The sequence below is a fragment of the Merops nubicus genome, unplaced genomic scaffold, assembly GCF_000691845.1.
Source record: "Merops nubicus isolate BGI_N331 unplaced genomic scaffold, ASM69184v1 scaffold12228, whole genome shotgun sequence".
Taxonomy (NCBI): domain Eukaryota; kingdom Metazoa; phylum Chordata; class Aves; order Coraciiformes; family Meropidae; genus Merops; species Merops nubicus.
The window spans coordinates 51516-73267 of NW_008623700.1; the positions used below are offsets into that span (position 1 = coordinate 51516).

General features: G+C 40.1%; 1 protein-coding gene across 1 annotated transcript in view; it reads right to left on the reverse strand.

The window, feature by feature from the left end:
- The window catches only part of ITPR2 (inositol 1,4,5-trisphosphate receptor, type 2), a gene marked incomplete at its 3' end in the record, with an annotated part of 60360 nt that extends 41773 nt beyond the window's left edge, over positions 1-18587 (reverse strand). Inside the window, exons 1-11 of the mRNA XM_008945164.1 lie at positions 18549-18587; positions 10932-11083; positions 9477-9576; positions 9175-9335; positions 6773-6914; positions 5820-5978; positions 4706-4878; positions 2748-2867; positions 2461-2646; positions 1569-1820; positions 376-520 (exon numbers count right to left, since the gene is read on the reverse strand). Coding sequence (XP_008943412.1) covers positions 376-520; positions 1569-1820; positions 2461-2646; positions 2748-2867; positions 4706-4878; positions 5820-5978; positions 6773-6914; positions 9175-9335; positions 9477-9576; positions 10932-11029 — 1536 coding nt within the window. The remainder of the gene's footprint in view (positions 1-375; positions 521-1568; positions 1821-2460; positions 2647-2747; positions 2868-4705; positions 4879-5819; positions 5979-6772; positions 6915-9174; positions 9336-9476; positions 9577-10931; positions 11084-18548) is intronic.
- Positions 18588-21752: the final 3165 nt, after the last annotated feature.

Here is a 21752-nt window from a genome sequence, read left to right on the forward strand (position 1 = left end):
TAAAGAGGCAGCAGCTGTGGGGAAGATGGAAGTCAGAAGAAGGGTAAGATGCTTGTGCTATGTTTGAATGGAGGGGATTTCAGACGACCAGAGGCAGCAGCAGCAAAGCTTGGGAGGTAGGTTGGAGGAAGAGCTATAAAAGCTGTAAGCATGTGCCCTTTATTCAATGTTATTTGAATCTAGAAGATTTAGACCTATCTAAAGTTTCTGTCAGGAATTTCAGACCATATTTAAAACACTGGAATTAGGAATTGGTGCTTCTTTAGGACATATTACACCAGCATTTATTCTGCAGCTACCTTTGGCTTGAAAGAACCAATCTTATCTGAAATGAGGAGGAATACTGTAAGTAGGATGCAGATAGCTAAGAAATACCTCAAATGTAAGTTTATTTTTCTCTTTGTCTCCAAAAGGAAAGGGCTGATTTACAACTTCTTTCAAGTACTCTTCCACAAATTCCATAGTTAAGGCAAACTTCCTCTTCATTTCATTCCTTGAAGAGTCTGTGAAAGAATCATACCTACAACACAAGGCATAGAGTAAAGGAAAATTAAACACCCCTAATATCAAGATCAGCTGTCACTAAAGAAAACATAAACTAATCATGATGCTAAGAAATTACAGTCAGTTCTCTCTAAGGAGCAGGGGTAGAGGTCAGATTACTCTTCATAGACACACGAAGAGGATGCACAAACCTTCCCTCCAACAGTACCAGGAAAGGCTGCAGAGGGGGAATAACAGACACAGAAACAGTTCTGGCAGATAGCATTCTTAAATCTTGCTGTGGCAATTAAATAAGTCACCAAGTCTCAGCTGTCCTCTCTACCCACCAGTCAGAGTGCATTACTTCTGTCAGGAAGACAGCAGAGCAGGAAAGCAGCCTGGGACAGTCAGCTTCCTCCTCTGCCCTACCAACTAGGACTGATTTTTCTTTCGTGTGTGCCAAACCAGCCCTTCATCTCACTAACAGAAGCAATACTGTCTGCTGCATTGCTGTACTTCTTCCTCTGTCTCTTCAGCCAGATACTCCCTGTCTGGGTCTAGCCCAGTGACGCTGCTCCATCAGATCACTTAAGCCAGAGAGGGTTTCCACTGAAGTCAGTGGGTCCTCCCATACTTAAATTTAACATATGCTTAAGTACTTTTCTGGATGGAGGCCAAAGCCTCTACATTTCTGGGGCAATAGCTGCACCTCACTGTAAACTCTGGCTCTTCAACTGTGACTTTCAGTTGAGCTTGAAGCACAAAACTGAGCTGCAGCTTAGCAAATCTCTAATGTTAGACAAAACTGGATCACTCCAAGTTCAGCTGGTTTGAGGAAAGACCATTCCATTTTTCCCTGGCTTGTTCCCTACAAGAACACAGTGAAAAATGAAAATTCAATATTTCTACGTAAAGCTACCCATGGAAGTTTCCAAGAGTAACAATAATTAATAGCTGTGTGCTCTGCAACAAAATACCTTCTCACATACACGTTGTGTCAACATGAGGCACCTACAACCATTTCTGTCTGAGACTAACCCTTACAAAACGCCTTTGGACTTCAGTTTGAAACACTTCCAACTCACTCATGAATGGTGATCTTAGTAGGAATTTCAGTCCACAATCTGGCATATCTGACAGGTACCACAGATTCTTGAGGGTCTCTGTCCACGTGCATGTGCAGCATGAGCCGACAGAAGGAAGCCCGGAGGTCGTAAGGGAGACTTTCATCAGACATGCACCGCAGGATCAGGTCTACTGACAGCTGGGCAGAAATCTGGTTGATGGCAAGATACTGGCGGTCCAGGCACATTCTTGCAAAGAGATTCAGTTGATACCTTAAAAAAACAAAGGTAGTAACATGTGGCATTCAAAGTATCAGTTGGAAAGTGTGTGAAGCGAAAGGAAACAACCTATCTCAGAAACTCATTTTGCAGGCCTCATGTCAGACTTTCTGATATAAATCCTAAAAAATAACAAGAGCGACTTTGCCAAACCAGGGCTCAACTTGCCATTAAATTGCTAATGTCAGGGTCCAGGCCCCACAAAGACTGGGCTCCCCCTGAAACTCAAAGCATTGTTCAATGGAAAGCTGGAGGATTTGGACTATTTGTTTTCAGTCAGTGTAACATGCTGTTCCATGATCACATTTCTCCTCTAATCCTCAGGACACCCCCTCCTCAGAGCATGCCTTGCTTCCCAGGCAAAACAACCTAAAACAACTCTCAATAAAGAAAAGGTAAGAGGCAAAATGATAGAGTCACAAAGAGTTGTCATAAGCAAAGGAAACTCAGGATCTGTCTGGAAGAGACAGCAGAGATTGTGATGCTTCCTACAGGAAAAACTTGAAACAAACTTTTAATTCCCTTTTCTGGCATGACCTGGCTTCCTTTTTTGATACTGCACATGATTGGGTAAGAACAGCACCAGGGGCTTTGGAGAGTTTACATTTTCTTCCATCTGAGTAAGCAGTTTTACCTGTAGTAGGTAAGTACTTCTAAATCAGCTTTTGTGCCCTCCTTTGCCTCCTGAGCCAGATGCCTGATGGCTTTGCCATGAGGCTCCTTGTTACTGTCAATCCAGTAAAGCCACACTTCCTCTTCATCAATGTCATCCGAGATGACTGGGCATTCCAAGGGATTGTCCATTTGTGTGGAAACCAGCCTGTAAACACAAACCATTCACAATGGGGCCACTAGAAAACTGCTGCAAATACAACAACAGAGCAGATAACAAAAAAACATGTTCTGATTTCGGACACTCACTTGGTCTGAATGAGGATGTCAGCGTTCCCTGGGCTCAGCATAAACTTGCAGATGAGTTCCTGAGTTACTGGTATTGCTGTGGTGTTAGATACACACAGGTCTGATAGGTAATCCAAGAATCTGCAGTAGAAAAAACACAGATGCAATAGAACATGAGACTTAAAATACTACACAGAAAAAATACAGTAGAAATCTCTGTTATCCATCACTGATAGGCTCCAGGGAGCACATATCATGAGATTTATCAACACATGATCTCTGCTGATTCATCCTATTGCAACTCACAACAAATAAAGATGAGGACTAGCTTTGTTCAGCACCATTCAGGCTGCCTCTGAATCAGTCAGGGAGAGAAAAGAAAAACATGCAAAGTGTGACACTTCTTAGAAAACCAGAGTCTAAAGAGTTGTGCCAATACTTAAAGCAGCCTGAGGCTGTCTTAAGTTTGGCTGACAGAGGAGCTCCACTGAAGGCCCTCATCCCTGTCAGGAACCAAAAGCAAGAGTGCACATTCTCACCCATCTTCCTCATCAGGTAAAAAACATCTCCCTAACCCAAGTAGCAAGGAGATGTTACTTGTACTGGAAACAGCCACATGCCCTCTGACAGATTCCACTGCACTGGAGGAGTCCACACCTCCACCTTTTAAAGATGTCTTTGAAAAATCTTTGAGGTAACACAGGCAACAGTTAGCAAAGAGCCATCAGGACCTGACGACAGAACCTCTACATTCAAAGAGGTCACTCCATGTAAAGCAGAAATAACAAAGCATTGCACAGGAATCAGCTGTCTATGAATTTGCCTCTCAAATTTAGTTTTTCTGATGTTTAACAAGGATTGTGGAGCTGCTTCTTTTCATGACACTCATAGGAACTGAGTATCTCTGAGCCCACCAGTAGCAAATTTAGCTAAAACTGGGCAAGAGGTTCAGGAGCTGATGGGGGAGCAGATATGAGCAGGCACATGCATGTATTATCTGCTCCACTTCCTTATAAATCCAGGTAAAACATCTACTAGCAGCCATTAGAGATCCTTGAACCTCTACAGATGATCATCCTACCAGAGGGAATCATAAAATCCTTTCTTCATTAGCACAGCTCACACTCCCCACAGAAGTCTAGGAACTGCAAGGGATGAGTACAGCACCAGTATTTAGGTCACACTTAGGAGCAACTTTACCCATCACTGAAATGAAGCTTTGTGGCAGCAGGTAATTAACAGCACACAGCAATACTGCATCACAAGGATAATATGAAGTAAACAGCACATAATTACAGAGAATTCTGGGGGAGTTACCTAGTTGGAGCTCAATTTCAGGAAGGTTTTAAATTTTGTAGCTCTCATGTTTTAGAGCACACTGCCACAGTTCTTACTCACACGAACAGTGCTGCAAAAGTCTCCAAAACTCTCCATGAAAAGTCATGGAGACTGCCACAGAAAAAAGTACAGATTTTCCATTTTAAAAATCCATTTCCTTTATATTCTGATGTAAAGCTAATAAAAAAAAATTCTAACTGCATAAAGTTAAAGTCCAGAATTTTTCATCTGGAAAAAGATCTGGTCTAGCACAAATGTTCACTGGAATCTTCACTGCCCTAGGACCCTTTCAGGTCTGACCTGGAATCAGAACCTGCAGGAAAACTGGTATTAATAAAAGCTTAGAAATACTGGCATCTGTGTGATTTGCACCAAGATTACTAGCAGGGGAACCAACACAAGTGGCAGTTTCATAGAGTTATGAGAAATTAAAATTTCAGTTTTGCTTCTCTTTGCCCCAATCTGAAATAAGCCCAAATCCCACTGTATCTGTGGGGCTTCCATCTGCCAGGCCAAAAAAAAAAATAATTAAATTGGGAAAAAGAAACAAGAAAACAATGAATAGCAAGCAGATTCACAGCTACTGCAAATATAAAATCCTATCCATGCAGAAAAAGACTGTTACATGGATCACTCCAAACCTTGGCTCTCGATTTCTCCTGAGCAAATTAACAAATGTCTCGATTTCTTTAGCTGTGATGTGTTTCTCTAGCAGTTTTCTGTTGTTGTGCAACAAAGCTGTGATGGTGTCTTCTGCCAGGATATCATAGCCAATCTGGGACTGCATGACGCAGAAGTTCTTAGCAATATACTCCTGAAAACATGAAAATTCCCATGATGACTAGTTAAGCAGTGATGTTTGTCTTTTAGAAACAGAAGCATCCAGCTCCATCAGCAACCAAAATAACCCTCAAAACTTTCCTCTCTGAACTGGCCTGAACCAAAGAATGTCTAAACTGTACAAAAGAATCCCTACACCCAAAGGTACCTCAAGAAACCTACTCGGTATTAAGGATGACTAATTCTTATTCTTACATAAGCAAAAGGAAATGAATCCATGAAAATACACCCAAAATTCAAGAAATGGCAACTACTCTTTTTAAAAGGAAAACCCAAAAGGTTTTTACATTTAAGAAACTTTCTTTCCTGAGTCTTCCCCGCTCCCTTTCTCTCCCTCCAAGACAGAAATATTTCTATAAAGCACTAAAAAGAAAACAAAGAAGCCACACAGAGCAGTTAAATATTTTATTGCTAGTCCCTTTGGTCCTATAAAGTTAGTACAGTTTTACCCTACTGCAATGTGCAAAGCACTTGACACCATGTTCTGAAACATTGACAAGGAGTGGGAAATCAGGCTACCTGACAGAATAACCCCATGTCTGATTCGCTGCCATCCCTCTACATATATTTGAATTACAGAAACAGTTTTGCAGACTTCCCACTTCATAATCCAGAGTCCAAGAGCATAATTTTAATAACAGAAAGCTCAAGAATAACGAAATGGACCCTAGTCTTAGTCAGACCCTGCAAAAGTACAAGGTGAACCTATGATACTCATTGCTGAGCATTCAATTCATTTACAAATGCCTACAAAACAAAAACGCTGTGTATGACTGAGTTCTTACCACCAACCTACACAAAACTCAGTCCTTTCACCATTCCCATAAACCCCATGTGTACCTGCAAGGAGTGATGTCAAACTCAGGGTATGTAATTACAGAAATCAGGAGGAAAATGATCTTGAATACCACTGACCTGGTTCTTCCTATAGTCCTGCTGGGAGTGTCTGAGAACTCTGTAACATAACCTTAACATGTATTTGTATGGAGCATATCTCTGGTCACCCAGGTCTTCAAGCCTCAGCATCGACCCTTCACCTTTGTCCTTAAAAGGAGCTTTGAGAATGCCAAATACCTGTTCAAAATCACAGTCACTGAGAATGAACACAAAACTCAGGTTTTTGCTTAACTTGCAGCAGTCAATGGAAATGTCTTCTAACAGGATTAGCACAAGGGCCTTATCAACCAAAGTGAGTAGTGAATCACTGCACTTACCTACAGATGACTACACACAACTGGGGGCACAATCTCAGACATTACAGCTTTGTGTGTTCAGCTTTTTTTTCCCACTAACTTGATTGACATTGTTTTCTCTTTACTGCTATCCCCAATTTTAAACATTGTCAATGAAGTGCCTTAATTCTGGATAAATTAAAGTGAAGAAGGAGGACAATGCTGTCTGCTATCCAATTTCATCCTTTTAACTTTTTTTTTTTTTTTCAAATTTCAGTAGGCTACTTAAAGAGACCTAACTTTGATTTACATGCAAATTTGCCCTCATACAAAGTCAGGGATTCATGAGGGCATTACAATTTTTCCTATGTGGGGAACACTTGCAGGATTTGGACCACATTGCAAGGTTGTTTCAAAATTCATCAAGAATTTGCTGTCAAATGTAGTCTTAAAAGTCATCAGAACCACATGGAACTAACAGCCATCAGGCATGACCCCTCATGGCATGTCTATCATACTCCATCTGATTCACAGACCAAGAGGTGAGCCTTGACTAAGTGGTGTGATACCTATCCAGCCCAACCAGACACAAAAACAACAGGGCATCAGCCAAATTACTTAAAAACTAACTTTTTTCAAATCATTTCTACGACCTGTTTGCAAATACAACCAATTTATTACTACAGGAGGACATACCTGAGCCAATATATTTTGTTCTCTCATTAATTTCTGTCGTTCCCGGTTTGCTTTGGTGACCACCACATCCAAAACTTCCTGCCCATTATTAGGCACATCAGCAACAAAGAAAATGAGATCTTCCAGTAACTTGGTTACAAACCTAGAATGAATAGACAAATCATTATAAACAGTCATTCAGCACTTGCTAGGATTCATTAAGAGAGAAAATCACCATTTAGAACAAGTTTTATCTAGCACAATGGAACATCAATGCAAAGTTAAGTTTGACAGGTACTTAAGAATTTCAGACTGTGTTTCAGCAGAGGCTTAAATCCATCACAGAGATGTTTACTAAGGCATTAAGCAACAACCAGAGGGAAAAAGGAGAAAAATACAGGATGTTGGATTGATGCAGAGTATTCAGAAATCTAAAATCTATACCAGCTGGCCTCAAGGCCCAGGAAAAGAGTAGAAAGACATTCTTACCCAGCCTAGCAAGATTTTTTTATACATTTATCACAGACATGGGTCCAAGAAACAATATGATGGACTCGGAGGAATAAAAACATTCTGCCACTAGACTATTTCCCTACTGACCAAAGAAACTATTGAAAAAAGACTATATTTGTTTCTCTTTGCTATACAAAAGATTTGGCAGAAGCAAGTGCTAAAAAAGGACAGAGGCAGTAGTAATTCCTTCTCTCCTACCTTCACAAAATACAAAAAGAAAGAAAACAAATGCAAATGCAGAAAGAAAGCAGTCCTTGTTTCCTTGTTACTAACATCCCTTGCCAGGCATGCACAGAGAGAAGTAGAGATGCCCACAGATTTCAATGAATCTCCCTTAAAAGAACTATCAATCTTCTACAAACAAAAACGACATGTCTCCAACCCTGTGGCAGCATCACCTGAGTTTGGATAACATCTAGTCTATAATTACTAAACCCATAGGCAAGCTATGAAAGTGGCAGGAAGATATCCAGCAGATTTTCAGTCATCTCTGGGAGCCAGACACAAAGCTTCCATTGCCCACAAGAGAGCTGGGCTGGTTTAGCTGAACCCTCCAAGTGAGCTTTAGCTTTGAAAGTCTCAGCCCACTAGGGGAGAGCAGTAAGGTCCTCTCTCAACAGAAAATAGAAAAGGTAGATATAGGATGGAAGAAGCAGGAATAAACTGTTTGGGCTCCTACTTACGTATGCAGGAAGGTGGTAAGCCAGGGAAAAGAGGGGCTTTTTTCCAAAGGAAACCACAGGAACTAACAAATAATTGCACTGCTCTGAAATCACACTGAAATGTATGACATGTGTTGTACCAATCTGTCAACATCAAGACTTGACAATATGGGGTTGCAGTGACAGAGCAGTGCAAGGTTAATACAGGGATGTCACACCTTGATTATGTCACATCCCTCTCTGGTTCAACTCAATCAGGAAATAGCCCATCAGCTTTTCAAGGCTGAGTACCAACACCTAGGCCATTACAGATTTGCCTGTTAAGATAAATCCTCCACCCAATATTAAACCACCTGGTCTAATTGCCAGTGACAACCAACAGCAAAAATTCCGTTCTATCACCAAAAACTAACATTTTCAGCAAAACGCTGTATATGATGCATGGTGGAATAGAAGTTACAAATTAACACTGCCAGAGATGCTGTCTAATACTCAGTTTAACCAGAGACAGCTGAAAGCAAACACTGAACTGCATCACTGGCAGTGGGATTTATTTGGCTGCAGCGTACAAAAAAAATCCCTTAATTCAGGGGCAGGTGTGAAGAACAGACATTCTAATAGCAGTACAGCTGAAACATGGATGAATACAAGGGTAAACACCAAAATGAAGTAAAATAGGAAAAGAGAACAGGGAAAAATAGAAATAAGAAAGGGAAGGGCTACTGTGGCAGCTTCTCAGTCACTCTGAGACCTCCTTCTACTGCTCCCACAGCATGAACGTGTGGTACAGTGAACTCTACTCAAATCAAGAGTCCTGCTATGCTGTCCACTGAATTTCTTCCTTTCACATGAGAATTTTTTTTTTCTTGAATGGCTTTTTTTTTACATGAGAATCAAATGCAATGATATTACATATTACAGCTCAGAAGTGGTTTACCAAAGGAAGTTAAGACAAGCATGTTGCATTTGCCCAGGGAGATACCTATTTATTTATGTGGCCAGCAAGCTGGGGAAGTGCTGTTTATCCCCATTTTGCAGATGAGACACACAGACCAGCCTGAGGTGCTGCAAGGATGCTGTAGCAGAATGGAATCTAATCCCAGGCCAGCACTCTCAGCACTGAACTGTCCTCTCCCACTTGCCTCAATGTCCATACAGGTCTTAGTAACTTACCCATTACTGGGATGTTTGTTACTCATGACATCGTGACACTAATTTAGGAGGTTAAAAAAAAATAAACTCACTAACCTCCTTTCATTCTGGGTTATTGTTCCATCCTCCAGCTTTTTAACAGTTGATGCCAGAACCTTATTTGCGTCATTGGCAAAGTCCAAGTCTCTGACCTCAGAGAGAGGAACTGACACAATGGCAAAAGCTTCTTTGTCCTCTTTTGTTTGGCACGTCCCAATCTGCAATAGTTTTTGGTTTAATGTGGGTAAGCAATCCTCTTATCTTTATCCTAATTATGATGAGTATTTTAAATGTCAGAAGTGACATCACCAGTAGAGAACTTCAGGAATGAGTTTGGGATTTCAATCCCAAGATTTTACCTTTAACATCACAGGCCTCTCTTCATCAGTATCTATTGGAATGCTGGTACTAGTGACCCAAGTGTTAGTGCACAAATGCCTCAGTCGGACATATGAGTTCCTGAAGGTGAACAAAGCAAATAACAGGTTAGATGATCAGTCCTGAGCTACAGTGGGCAAGGTGGGATGCAATGCAACACATGACCCTGACAGGAGAGTTGAGGGCATGAGCCACACCAGCCATTTGTAATAAAAGGGTGAGTGAGACCTAAAAGATACTGTACTACCCCTTCCCCTTGTCTCCTTTTTCACCTAGAACAGAGCTGCAACAAGAACAAACAGCATCTAGGGATTATGCAGAATGCTCATTTTAAGTATTTATATAAGCCTAGGAGTAAAATATTCCTTAAAGAAAAAAAATTAAAAGGAAGGTGTTATAAAATCCCATCTGAGTAGAAATACATTGAATGACTAAAACCAATTCTTTTCTTATTTTCTTCTGCAGAGTAAATCTTTCAAACTGTCACAGCACAAAAGCCAGACAGTAAAACTGACCATGGTTTCACAGCCCCACAATTATGATCTGCAAACCCCTGTGCCAGTAAGCAAGTATTTACAGTCCCAGTTCTCAACTGAAAATCAAGTGAACAAAGAAGGGACACAAGATTCTTCTGCATTCTTTCCATATGATAATCTCTGGTATTACAAAAAGCAGAGCTGAGAAATGAATTACGATTTTTACTCGGAATCCTACTTTCTAAATATATTCACTGTGGTCTTCATTCATACCCTCCCTTTTAGGCTGATGGGTTTCGAGTATTCAAGTAAGCAAATTATCTGGAGAAACTGAGCACAGCACATACACTTCAAAGCTGCATACATCAGTATTTGCAGGTACCCGGCTTTAAAATCCACCCTCCTAACAATTAGCCCTGAGTGTCTGCATGCCCATTCAGTCACAGCCAACACCTTGTGACTTACCTACCCAATCTCAGCTAAGGAACACAGCTGAAATTTCAAATATTCACAAGGAAAAGTCAGAAGCCACTTGCTGAGTTCATTTGAATAACAAATGTCCTCAGTGGCATCGTGATCTGTCAGGGAATCAGAAGCCCAGTTCACCACACGCATTATTATTTCCTTGGGAACAATTCAGTTAGCAGCACAGTTTTTCCAAACACTGCACACTGCTCAGTCCCATCCTCATATATATCTGTGCAATATTTAGCCTGTTATTTTTCTCTTCACAGAGTCTCTGTGTCACTTTTTTATCCTTATAATTATTTCACTCAGTCACAGCAGCAGTATCATGTTTTATACATCCCTTGTTTATCCATGAACACTCCTTAAATTTTAACTGAAGGATAATACTTGCTCATGTTTGATTTTTTTCTGCTTTTCTCACCAGCATAACGCTAGGAAGAAACCCTGTCAATGCAGCACTATTTTTTCCCCTCTTTTTTTTTTTTTTTTTACCTTGGAACCAGGCAATCAGCTCTCTGAAGAGTGGTGGCATCCAGTTCAAAGAGAGATGCAATGTCATTTCCATGTGGCACAGAGACCAAAGTGTACATAATCTTCTCCCCTGCCTGGCGTTTCTTCTTTGAAGCAGGAAGGTCGCCATCTCTCTGCTGATTAGGCACAAGGGTTATTTGCTTGCATCAGGGCCCATTATAAATTCTCCAATTACCTTGCAGACAAGTAATAAGTCTGAATTGTACCTTTTTTTTTTTTACATTCTAGTAGGAACACAAAGGATGCACTTTGCCCCAGGCACACGGGGTCTCAGGCAGTCATTATAACAACAGCAGGTCACAAGCTGCAGAGAGATTGCCAGTAGTGTATATCTTATTACTTGACACCTACAACTTCAAAAAACCTGTGGGAGTTGCAGACCCTTCACTCCCAATAGATGTAGCTACGCAGTGCAGGTTTGGAAAGGGCCCAAGTTAAAAGGACTAATGAAAATTGGATTTTTTTAAAGGGAGGCAGGGATTAAAAGAGTAAGCATTTTGCCTAAATCCACTGCTAGTTTACTTAAGTTTGTTTATTTTTTCCTCTCATATGGTCAGAATCACAGCAGCACACTTGACAAACAGCAAGAGGCAGAATATCTGCTCTACTAAGATCAACTTGTCATTGGAAAGGGGAGACACAAAGCATGAACTAGATTATACTAGAAATCCTAGCACAGGCTGATAACACATTGGAGGCTGGATCCAACACAGGTCTGAGTTTGCCCGCTGCAACTGAAGAAGTTTGGTCTCTTCCAAGAGCCTAGCTTCCAAGTGACAGATTTACAAAGCTGTGTTGGTGCTCAAGAGAGACGTGTGACTCTAAGGTGGTGATCTTCCTCTCTCCAGCTGCTGAAAGTCTGCTGGAATTCTGGGACCCAGCACCACTAAGAAGCCATCCTTCATCCTTAGTTACCTACACACCTTTGTCCTCACAGACTCCAGATGCTACCTTCCATAAGCACATATCTTTGCTTGAAGGAGCAATTCTGATTCTGTGCCTGTCACCACAGAGCAACCAACTGAATAACTGGCATAAGTAAAAGCTGCTCCTCTGGGGTGTTGAGTTACACAAATTACAAAAGACTAATAACCAATTAAGAGACTGGCTGCCCGGGGCCCTTCACATAAACAAAATATATCATGGAGGTAGAGGAACAGAGGAATGAAGAAAGCCAAAAGAGAAAAATCAACCACTGGCAACCTGAAATAGTATTATAATGATTTATAATGCACCACTAGGGAAGAGAAATACAAAGCCATGTAAAGAGGCTAAGCTGTACTTGGTTTGCTTTAGTACCTTGATTAAAACCAAACTGTAAGGGATAATCAAGAGCAAAGCTTTGATTGTTCATATTGCCATTTGAGATTAAGCAACAAAATCAAGGATGAGTGAAACTACGTAAGAAATAACTAGTTATCTCATTTCAAGGCACTCTTTGAATCCTTCCAAAACAACCATTTTTTCATTATCAAGCCTACAAAATGCCAGCTTTCCATCCCCCTGCCTCTAGCAAAGACAAAGACAGTAGGAAAAACACAGGAAGAAATCCTCCTAAAAGTTTTTCTTAGCTTCATCTACTCATTAGAGTATTGTCAATAGTTTTTGATAGGAAGATTTGCTGAGACACAGGGCAATCATCTCCTGTCTCTCACACTGAATTAAACTCATCTAGCAGTCCTCAGATCCTACCATATCCTATGACCAAAAAAATATTAAACAAATTCACAGAAAAAAAAAAACTAACCTGCATGCAAGGATTGATAAAATAAAGAGGGTTTTTTTGTCATTTCCATATATATTTTGGTCTACATACTCAGGATGAGACTCAAACTGGAAAGGCTAGTAAGCTGTAAGACAAACCTCTCAAGACCTTAACAGGTGTCAGTCAGAGCCTAATACCAAATGAAAATTTACTTCCTACATTAACAAACAAAATGGAAAACTGGAAAACTAGTTTTAAATCCAGGAGGTCTGTAGTAGTCTAAAAAGAAAGTCCACTTCAACAGAAGGCAAGACAGTGTCTGCAACACTGCTAACTGCAATGTAAAGCTTAGCTGAGCAAAATCAGACAAAAGCTGTACAGTAGTTCCAGACTGGACTTGGGTGCAAATCTTAGAACTCTCTTTATAATGTTATTTTAGGATCTCAGACACACCTCACAACCTGGATAATGAGTGTTGGAAAAAAAACCCATGTAACAAGAAGTTACCTTCAACTTGACAGCTCTGAAAACAACTGAAATGCATGGAGTGTATGAGAGCAAAAAATGGTTAAGTATGAGCATCCATGGATTTATATTTATGTCTGAGTGCATGTTCACATGGCTCTGTGAGAGAGACATACACAAAGTTTCTTATGAGTAATTAAGTTTAGGCAGCAGTCATCAGAATCTGCATTTAAACAAGCCATTACTGAATCAGCAGGTGAGTGTATGTGAGGGTGTGGAAAGAAGTGAAAGTATTAGACTACTTCAAATTAATTGGACAATATGATCAGGTCAGGAGAAGCACTGCATCCCTCAGCAGATGAAAACAGGATGACATCTGCACAGGTAAGAAACGGGCATACAAGCAGATGCAGCCAGCAAAACCTGATTCAGTGAAGAGAAGGGAGGAAAGGAACTGTAAAGGGAACCAAATATAGAGAGAAGATTCAATTTAAAGCAGTATCAAGATGAAGCAAATGAACAGTTTTAAGAGATGGTGATGTGGTCAGTGACAGCCAAGGAAAGCACTCTCAAGACTTCTTTAAAAAAATAAAAAGCAGGTGAATTACGTGCTAGGAGTACAGAGAAGAAGTGCAAGAACTGTGGAGAAAACAGTATTAGAAAATAATAAATTCCCTGAGGAAATAAAAAATTTTGATCATCCCAAACCACTGGCAAACCAGTGACAGGCAGTCACAGGTCAAATCATATCCAAGGTGAGGAAGGGGGAATCACCTCACTCTCTTGTGCACTGGTTGAACTGCTCACAAGGATGAAGGAAACACACATTCAGCTCCTCTTCTGCCTGACAAGAGTTGGACCCACACCTTTCAAACCAATGACCCAGTCCAAATACCAGGTGGTACAAAGAGCAGTATCTGTAGCCCATCAAATAACCCTTCTTCACAGTTATCATATTAGGATTTCCTAGTAATTGTGACCTACCCCAAATCTTCATTATTCAACTCAACTGAGTATCATACCTTAAACTCAGCAGATTTACATGGAGCTTTGCTTATGGAAGGGCCTTCCTTTTAACTGCAAAATGCAATACAAAACCAGGATAGAGCTGAAATACCTTGTCTTGTAGAAACCCAATCTACAATTCCAATTAGTAAAGGTACCTCTGTGGCACAGCGACAGCCAAGGATAATGTCCTGCTTCTGAATGAATACATTAAGTTGCACTACAGATTTCAGCAGAAATTAAATTTAATAGCAGCCAGAGCTCTGAGAATGCCTGCTAAATCCAGTACAATGTGGTGTCTCAGTGTTAACCCAGTTTAGGAGGCTCTTACAAAACCAGTGTTTTCAGAGACTGGTAATGTGAGTAGAACTCCCTAGGTTAGATGATTTTTTAAATCCTCTATGAAAAGAAAGTGGAGTCAGTGAATGGGCAGCCTTGCTCCTGCACGTTACAGAGCCCTGGCAGACAGCACAGCAGTTACCCTCTAACGCCTTCACTGTTGACTCATTTGTGAGTCACTGCATTTTTAGCAGAGACATCACGTTGTAACTCTGTTGTTAGGAGCCAGAGATGTTCTGTAGGAAACAACGTATGCACCTTCAGAGCTGATTCAGACCTGTGTGCAGCAGCAGAATAATATTAATGTGCCGGCATCCGTGTCTCCCCTTCTCCCTCCAGACTCTCAAGTCCTCTGACTGCTGGCTTTATATAAGCAGACACTGACATTTTAAAGCTGGTAATCTTTCTTTCCTCCTCCTCCTTTTTTTATTTTTTTTTCCCAGATTGTTTATTGTCAGGTTAGTTCTTAATCAAGCCTTTAAAAAAGTATAAATTCTCCAAGCCTATTCTGCTTGTTTAAAGTGCATCACCTGTCTCATGGTATAAAATTTTAATTAAACCAACTTAGTTGCTAGGAGGTAAAATAAATTTTTTAAAAATTATTTACAGTGTTTACCAGAAAAAAAGATCACCTGGGTTGGAAAAAAAAAAAAAAAACAGAAAGAAAACTTCTAATTGCAGAGTTGTCTGGAATTCACAAATACAGATAAACAGAAGTCAAAGGAGATAGATCAAACTGTGCTTAGAAGTCCATGGTAGAACTGTCCAGCTCCTGTACAAGAAAATAAATGCATACCAGTCTCAATCCTAAAAAAAATATTAACAGTGAAAGCTGGTTTGGAACTGCTTAGGATTAGAACTCTCATGAAATTGCCAACAAATGGAGTTAAGGTCCCTATCGAAAGACAGCCCTAATAGAAAGGTGCTAACAAATGCCAGGTTCCCATCTGCTCTTGACATTTCCTCAGTGTTTATAGCATTCTTCTGGATGCTATACATTTCCATGGTTAGAAATAATAGGCTGCTTGATAGCCTAAGATACACCAATTTTGGATTTAATGGGAGCTGTAATACAGAGAACTTCGTTTTGATGCACGATACACTACAGTCTTCTCAACTTCAAGAGATGAAGAAACCTTTTCTTTGATAAGGCCTTCAAATCACAGAAAGGTATTCCCATTTAAAGTAAAAAGACTTCTGGAGTTTAGCTGTGGGAAATATAGAAAGAATATCAATCAACCCATTTTAAGGCCAAGAAGCAACCCATCAACGAACAATGAATCGCAGTCCAAGCATGGCTTTAATGCTCAGGGACAAAAGTCCTAGTGACTTCCACTAGTACTTCTGTTTTCTGGAGCCAAAATAATTTCAGACTTTTAAGTCACTTAAGACAATGCAGGAAAGATGCACTTAGGCATCTTTTGATGCAGAACTGCACCACAGAAAATCCTCCACCCATTGCTGCTTCCTCAAATTCAGTTGCCTAAGCAACTGTGATCACTACTTGTAAACCAGGCAGTGAACATGCCCAAGGAGCCCTACTGCACATTTAGGAGCTAAGGGTTGGCATGATATGCACAGATAGTTATGCCACCTTTACAACCCAGATGACAGGGAAGTAGCAGGTCCCCTGCTGTCCAACAGACTAACAGAGAAATGAAAAACACAGCCTGCAGGCTCAGTTCCTTCCTTCAGTTGAAAGGATCCAAGTATGCATCTCCCATTTCCCTGCTACTGAGACTTCAGATGTTGCTGGTGTAGGTCCACTTCCACCTCCCCCTTCACCAGCAGTATTTCAGAATTAATTAATTGCTTCAAAAGATTAAAAAGATTCCTTTGCAGTCATCTGGCAGAAGAAACACCAGCTGAGAACCACAGAGCAAAGAAAGTGTGTGCTCTAGATGATGTACATATTGGATACAAGACTGACATAGCTGACCCTTAAAGAACTGCAAACATTGTGAGATTCTTGTGCTTTTGAGGGATAATTCAGAACACTGCATCATTGTAACATAAAAGAAATTCCTGCGTAGGGATGTGAGGCTTTTCTGCACAGTTGCTCAAGGCCAAAATGAAAGCTTGAAATAGCCATTGCTGACTCCTGCTATTTCCAACAAGACTATAAAGGGGTGAAGGATCCAAAGGGATTTCTAGGATGCTGAAGTGCCTGTGGGGTTGGATTTACATGGAGGTGTTACCAAACATTGTTAGTTCTTTCACAAAATATTATCCACAGCAAAGTGCTTACTGCATCAACCAAGATTTCCACAGAGACATTGGTTTTGATCATCAATCAGTTTTGATTAAATTTTCATTGGAAGTATTTGTCTAATCTGATTTATCTGGTCTAGGTTTTTAGTTGAAACACATACCCAGGAGAATTAAGCCAAACTGTTTAGAGAGGTCACTTGGAACATTTGTGCTCAGATCATCCTTGTGCCTTCTTCATTACCCAGTGCAGGGAATATGTATTTAGATGAGATGAACTGCTACAACTGGGAACTTTACACTATATCTAAATTATTATAGTGTGGTACAATAGGATTGGATCCTTGGTGATGAGGGCCTACCCTCTACATGTTTTCATAGGTCTTACTTCAGGGTAGCTGTAGTCTGGTTCTCTGGGCTGGGCACCTATGAAAGGTTGGAGCACAGCAGCAGATTCCAGGGTGTATCTTTATACTTTCATCCAATAGAATACAAGTTTGCCTGTTCTGAGATTGCTCTGCAAAGTGAATTGGAGTGTCTTGAATAGAGAATGATCTGGAGATTTGATTCAAAAGTGTTGTCATGATACAAATTACAAGGTCAATGCAGATGCATGTCTATGAGATGAGTTCTGCTGTTCACAGAGCAAGAGCATGAACCCAAGCACTTCCAGGCAAGCATCTTATTCATTGGGGTATTCTAGAACTCATCTCAATTTCCAGTTGAAAGCTCCAAGGGCTTCAAGTGTCATTCTAACACAAAAGAGAAATAACTGGTGGAACTTCCATATTTTCATGAGAGACAACTCTCATTTCTCTGGACAGCTTAGTTCTTATTGCTTTCTCACCATTAACACCAAATACCAGGAAAGATGGAAAACCAATGTTGTCAACTCCCACAGAAGTCTCCATTTTTATTAAAATTACAGTCCTGAAGGCATGTGATTATGTAAGAATCTTGGGTTTCATTTCATGAAAAATAAAAAATTCTTCCCCGTGCAGAGAAAACCCTGAAAATGTATCCTCTAAAAGAATAAAAGCCAGAAGGCAAAAAGAAAGAAATTAAGCTGAATTATTTTGAAGATCTCCGCTCTTTCAAGGCAATCTCATGAATTTGATGAAGGAATGATTCTTTTTTGGACTATTTCTTGTAAGCAGTAAGATTCACCCAAGTTTTTAACTCCACTTCCTTCACATTATAAACTACACGTCTGGCCTCGACTTGTTGGTCAGAATGAGCTAGCACAATTTTGATGTTGTACAAGGCAAAGGCTGTTGCCTCCTTAGCAGAGAGCATAAGGCCATTGTCCAACCCATCCACACTGCAAGCAAGGACAACTTGGATCCTAGCAAAGATGTTATGCTAGAGTTGAAGCGTGGCAGGGCTCAGACTAAGCCTGTGCCTGAACATCTGCTTGCATATATTCAAATACAGGCAATAAAAAGAGTTTCAGCATGTCCTTAGATTTAGAGCCACACCTGACTGACAAACATGCCCCCAGGGAGCTTGTCTCTGCAAGAAGAGCCTCTGAATTGGTAATGGCACATAAGTAAACAGACTTGCTTGTCCCTGGTTTTCTTGCTAAAGAGGGTGGTACATTTAGCCATGAAGTAATACATCTGATTCAAGAAGAACTGATATATTTCACATCTATAGTCAAGAAGCAGAACAGCTTCCATCCTTCTGTACCAGCAGTTGTGAGATACACCCTAGCTTGTACAGGATACAGAAAACAATCCCATTGGCCACAACAGGTAAGTAAAAGGAAAGCTATGAAGGGCTTTCATGTGTTAGGCTATTTTAGGTTAAGGATCCAGTATTTCCCAGATTACATGCAACATATAAATTTCACTTACCAAAGTTTTTCCTTCATTATTACCTTCTGGATAGTGTGGGTTAAGCTGGAAAAGAAAAGAAGTCAAATACTATTTTGATAGCTTTTAGACATTTCAGAACTGGGGGGAGAGGGTTTGTCTCAGTTCTGTATGATATGTCCACCCTGCAAAAGGACAGTGGAGTATTTAGAAGCAGTATGAGAATGAGAGTAGAAGAATTTATTCCATTTCTGACTGACTTAACTGTCTCACTTCAAAAAAAGCACATCTTGCAGTCAAGCTTGTTAAAAAAGGAGTCTCAAATAACCAAAACCAAAAAGAAAGACAGAGAAAGCACAGACAGTAATACACAGCAAGTAACAGTCACCCACATACACACACAACCACTTCCCAGACTGACCTGGAGCAGATACGTTGAAAAAAAACCTACCATGCCTCATCTCTACTGAGATTTTACAGGAAGATGGTCAACTCAAAATAAATACATCTTTGAAAGAGAAATGTCTGTGCCACTACAGACAAGTGCTTGTCTACCTTGTGATTCTGTTTAATTACTATTAATGGGGATAATATTTTCTATGCCATACCAGGATTATTAAGCATTAAGTCATAACTAAAGTAGTATAAGAAGCTTAGATGAAAGACACTATGTAAGTGCAAGTATTACTATTTAACAGTGTTTGATATGATTTTACTTTTGACAAGGGAAATATGTAGACTAGAAGATGAGGGTTTATGTAGGCAGATACATAATCAAACAAACAAACACACATACACCCACCCACACAGTGGCTGCAATGAAATCTTTCGAGATTTGACTTACATAATGAAACAATTTTGCCTCAATATTTACCATCTTCCCTGACACAGGATATGCCATCCAAGCACTGAAAATGCTGAACTAAAATTATTAGTTATATAAGGTAATTTAGTTCTTAAGCAACAACAGCATGTATGCATTTTACAGATAAGTACAGTCGTTTTCTTGGCTTGAATTTGGCATTACCCATGTGGAAGAGCCAGAAGTGAACTGCACAGGGGAAGCTGAATGAATCTCAGTATAACTGTCCAGTATCACGTCATCATACATCCAACATTACACAGACAGCTACTGCAAAGAGATTTTATTAATTTTTTTTATTAAGTTTGTAAGGTTTTTATTGATGCTGTATCATTATATCCCTTTACACAAAAAAAGCCAGCTCCTCTCCACGTCATGAGCCTGAAGAATGGAGGAAAACTAGATATTCCTAAAACTGCTGAAAACGCCTTCCCTCTGTGTCACGATTTGATGTGCTAACAGAGAAAGGGACCAAAGGCTTATTCTCCTGTCTTTGTTTCAGTATTTGCATTAGACTTTACGTTACCCTCACAAATCTGATTTAGAGAGTCTGCTTTCCTCCCTGCGTTGACACCTATTCCAAATCTTGCATTTTGCTCCTCCATGACATTCTCACAGTCTCCCAGCTCCAACTCCCACCTACTTCTGTTATACAGCAACAGGAATGGGAGATGAACACTGAACAACAGACAACAGGAAGCTACACATATATACATACATGTATGTGTACATACAGGTGTAAGTTTTCATATAGTTTTGGCTTCCTCAAATACTCTCACACTTTTTTAAGCATTATATTTGTTATTCTGACACTTTAATTCTAGTTGCCCATTCTAGCAGCTGAGCTGAGCTCACTACCTTTGGTCCTTCAGAAAGAGGACTCTACCTCCAGATTCTGCTGGTTGTAAGCAACCAAGACAAAGCCTGGGTCATCTCAGGTTTGCCACTGGACTAAGCAGAGACAGATGTACACTGAGGACAAGCTCTTCAAACTGAATAAATCCCTAATGTTTCCTTGAAGGTCCCAAGTGAATACAGTTGTCTACCCATTATGAATCTGGCCTTGCTTCCTGCTATTCTTCAGCTCTTTGCTTTCAACAAGATGCTGATTTTAAAATATAGCAGCAACAGGAGTAACTAGGAAAATCTCTCCCACGCCACTTCTTGCCTACTTGAAAAATGACTTAACAGTCTGCCCTCAAATTTCCAAAATAGTTCACTTGTGGACTGAGGCTGAGGAAGACAGAAGGCTCAAATGAAAAATGAAGTGCATCCAAACCCATACTGAAGCCCCTTCCTTAACCAAGTGCATTTTCTTGCCCCACTGTAACAGAAATAATAAACCAAAAAAGATGTTGTTTAGAGAAAGTTTTGAGATGCTGATGTTAAGCTGTAAATAGAATGGGATGTAGTTTTACTGACTGACCTTCATGGCCCTGTTTTCAGCTGTTCTGAGCAGCTGCCACTTTTATTTTCATTTCAGCTGAGATTGCTGGTGTTGAGTATCTCTGAAAAGCAGACTATTAGCTATTATCCCACCCTATACTCTCCAGGTAGAGGGGCATAAGTCATGTGGTGTTCTATGTTGTATCAGACCTGTTCTGAGTTCTTCTCAATACCCAAGTACAGCAGAACAAGCTAAGGACACAGTGACAGTCGTACCACTTCAGGGTCTATTGCTTTTTCTGATTTATGTAATATCACCTTCGTGCTCTTCAACAAGCCTCCAAAACAAAAGAATCCTTTAAAGTAACAACGTTAAGAATTATCACTGATTAAATCAAGTAAAATTCTTTCTATGGTGTTTAGAAACTAAGAAAACTATGCTAAAATGGGCCCTATTAAAGTCTTCCAAGCTTTTTTTGTGTCACTGGATGTGTTGAAGTTGCAATGCTACTGAAGTATTGCTGAATTACAGTACTGTATACTTCTGTAAAGCACCACTGGGAGGTGCATCCAGTCAAGAACATGATGCATTGTAACTGCAGAGCTCAAGGAAGAGTGATTGTATAAATCATTACTGTAATCAGCCCCATTACATGTTATTTTTTTTAGAGTCTATCTCCAACAGGTTCTTTTCCAATGCAGAATAATCCAGAAATCCTAATCCTCCACTGCTTGTTTTTCAACAATCTCAGGTAAAGCCATTTTTTATTTTTCCATGGATGGGAGAGAAAAAGGTATTATAAAAATGAGAGTTAGCTTCCTAATGGCTGAAAACTAAACAAAATCAAAGACCTTGAAACTCAATTCATAAGTGGAAAGATTATGAGACTTGTCATAATATCCCAATACTTGCCCATTACACAAAACCACACTACCTAGCCACATGAGTAAATGTTAATCACTACATGGTGGTAAGGGTGGTGCAATCTACACTAACA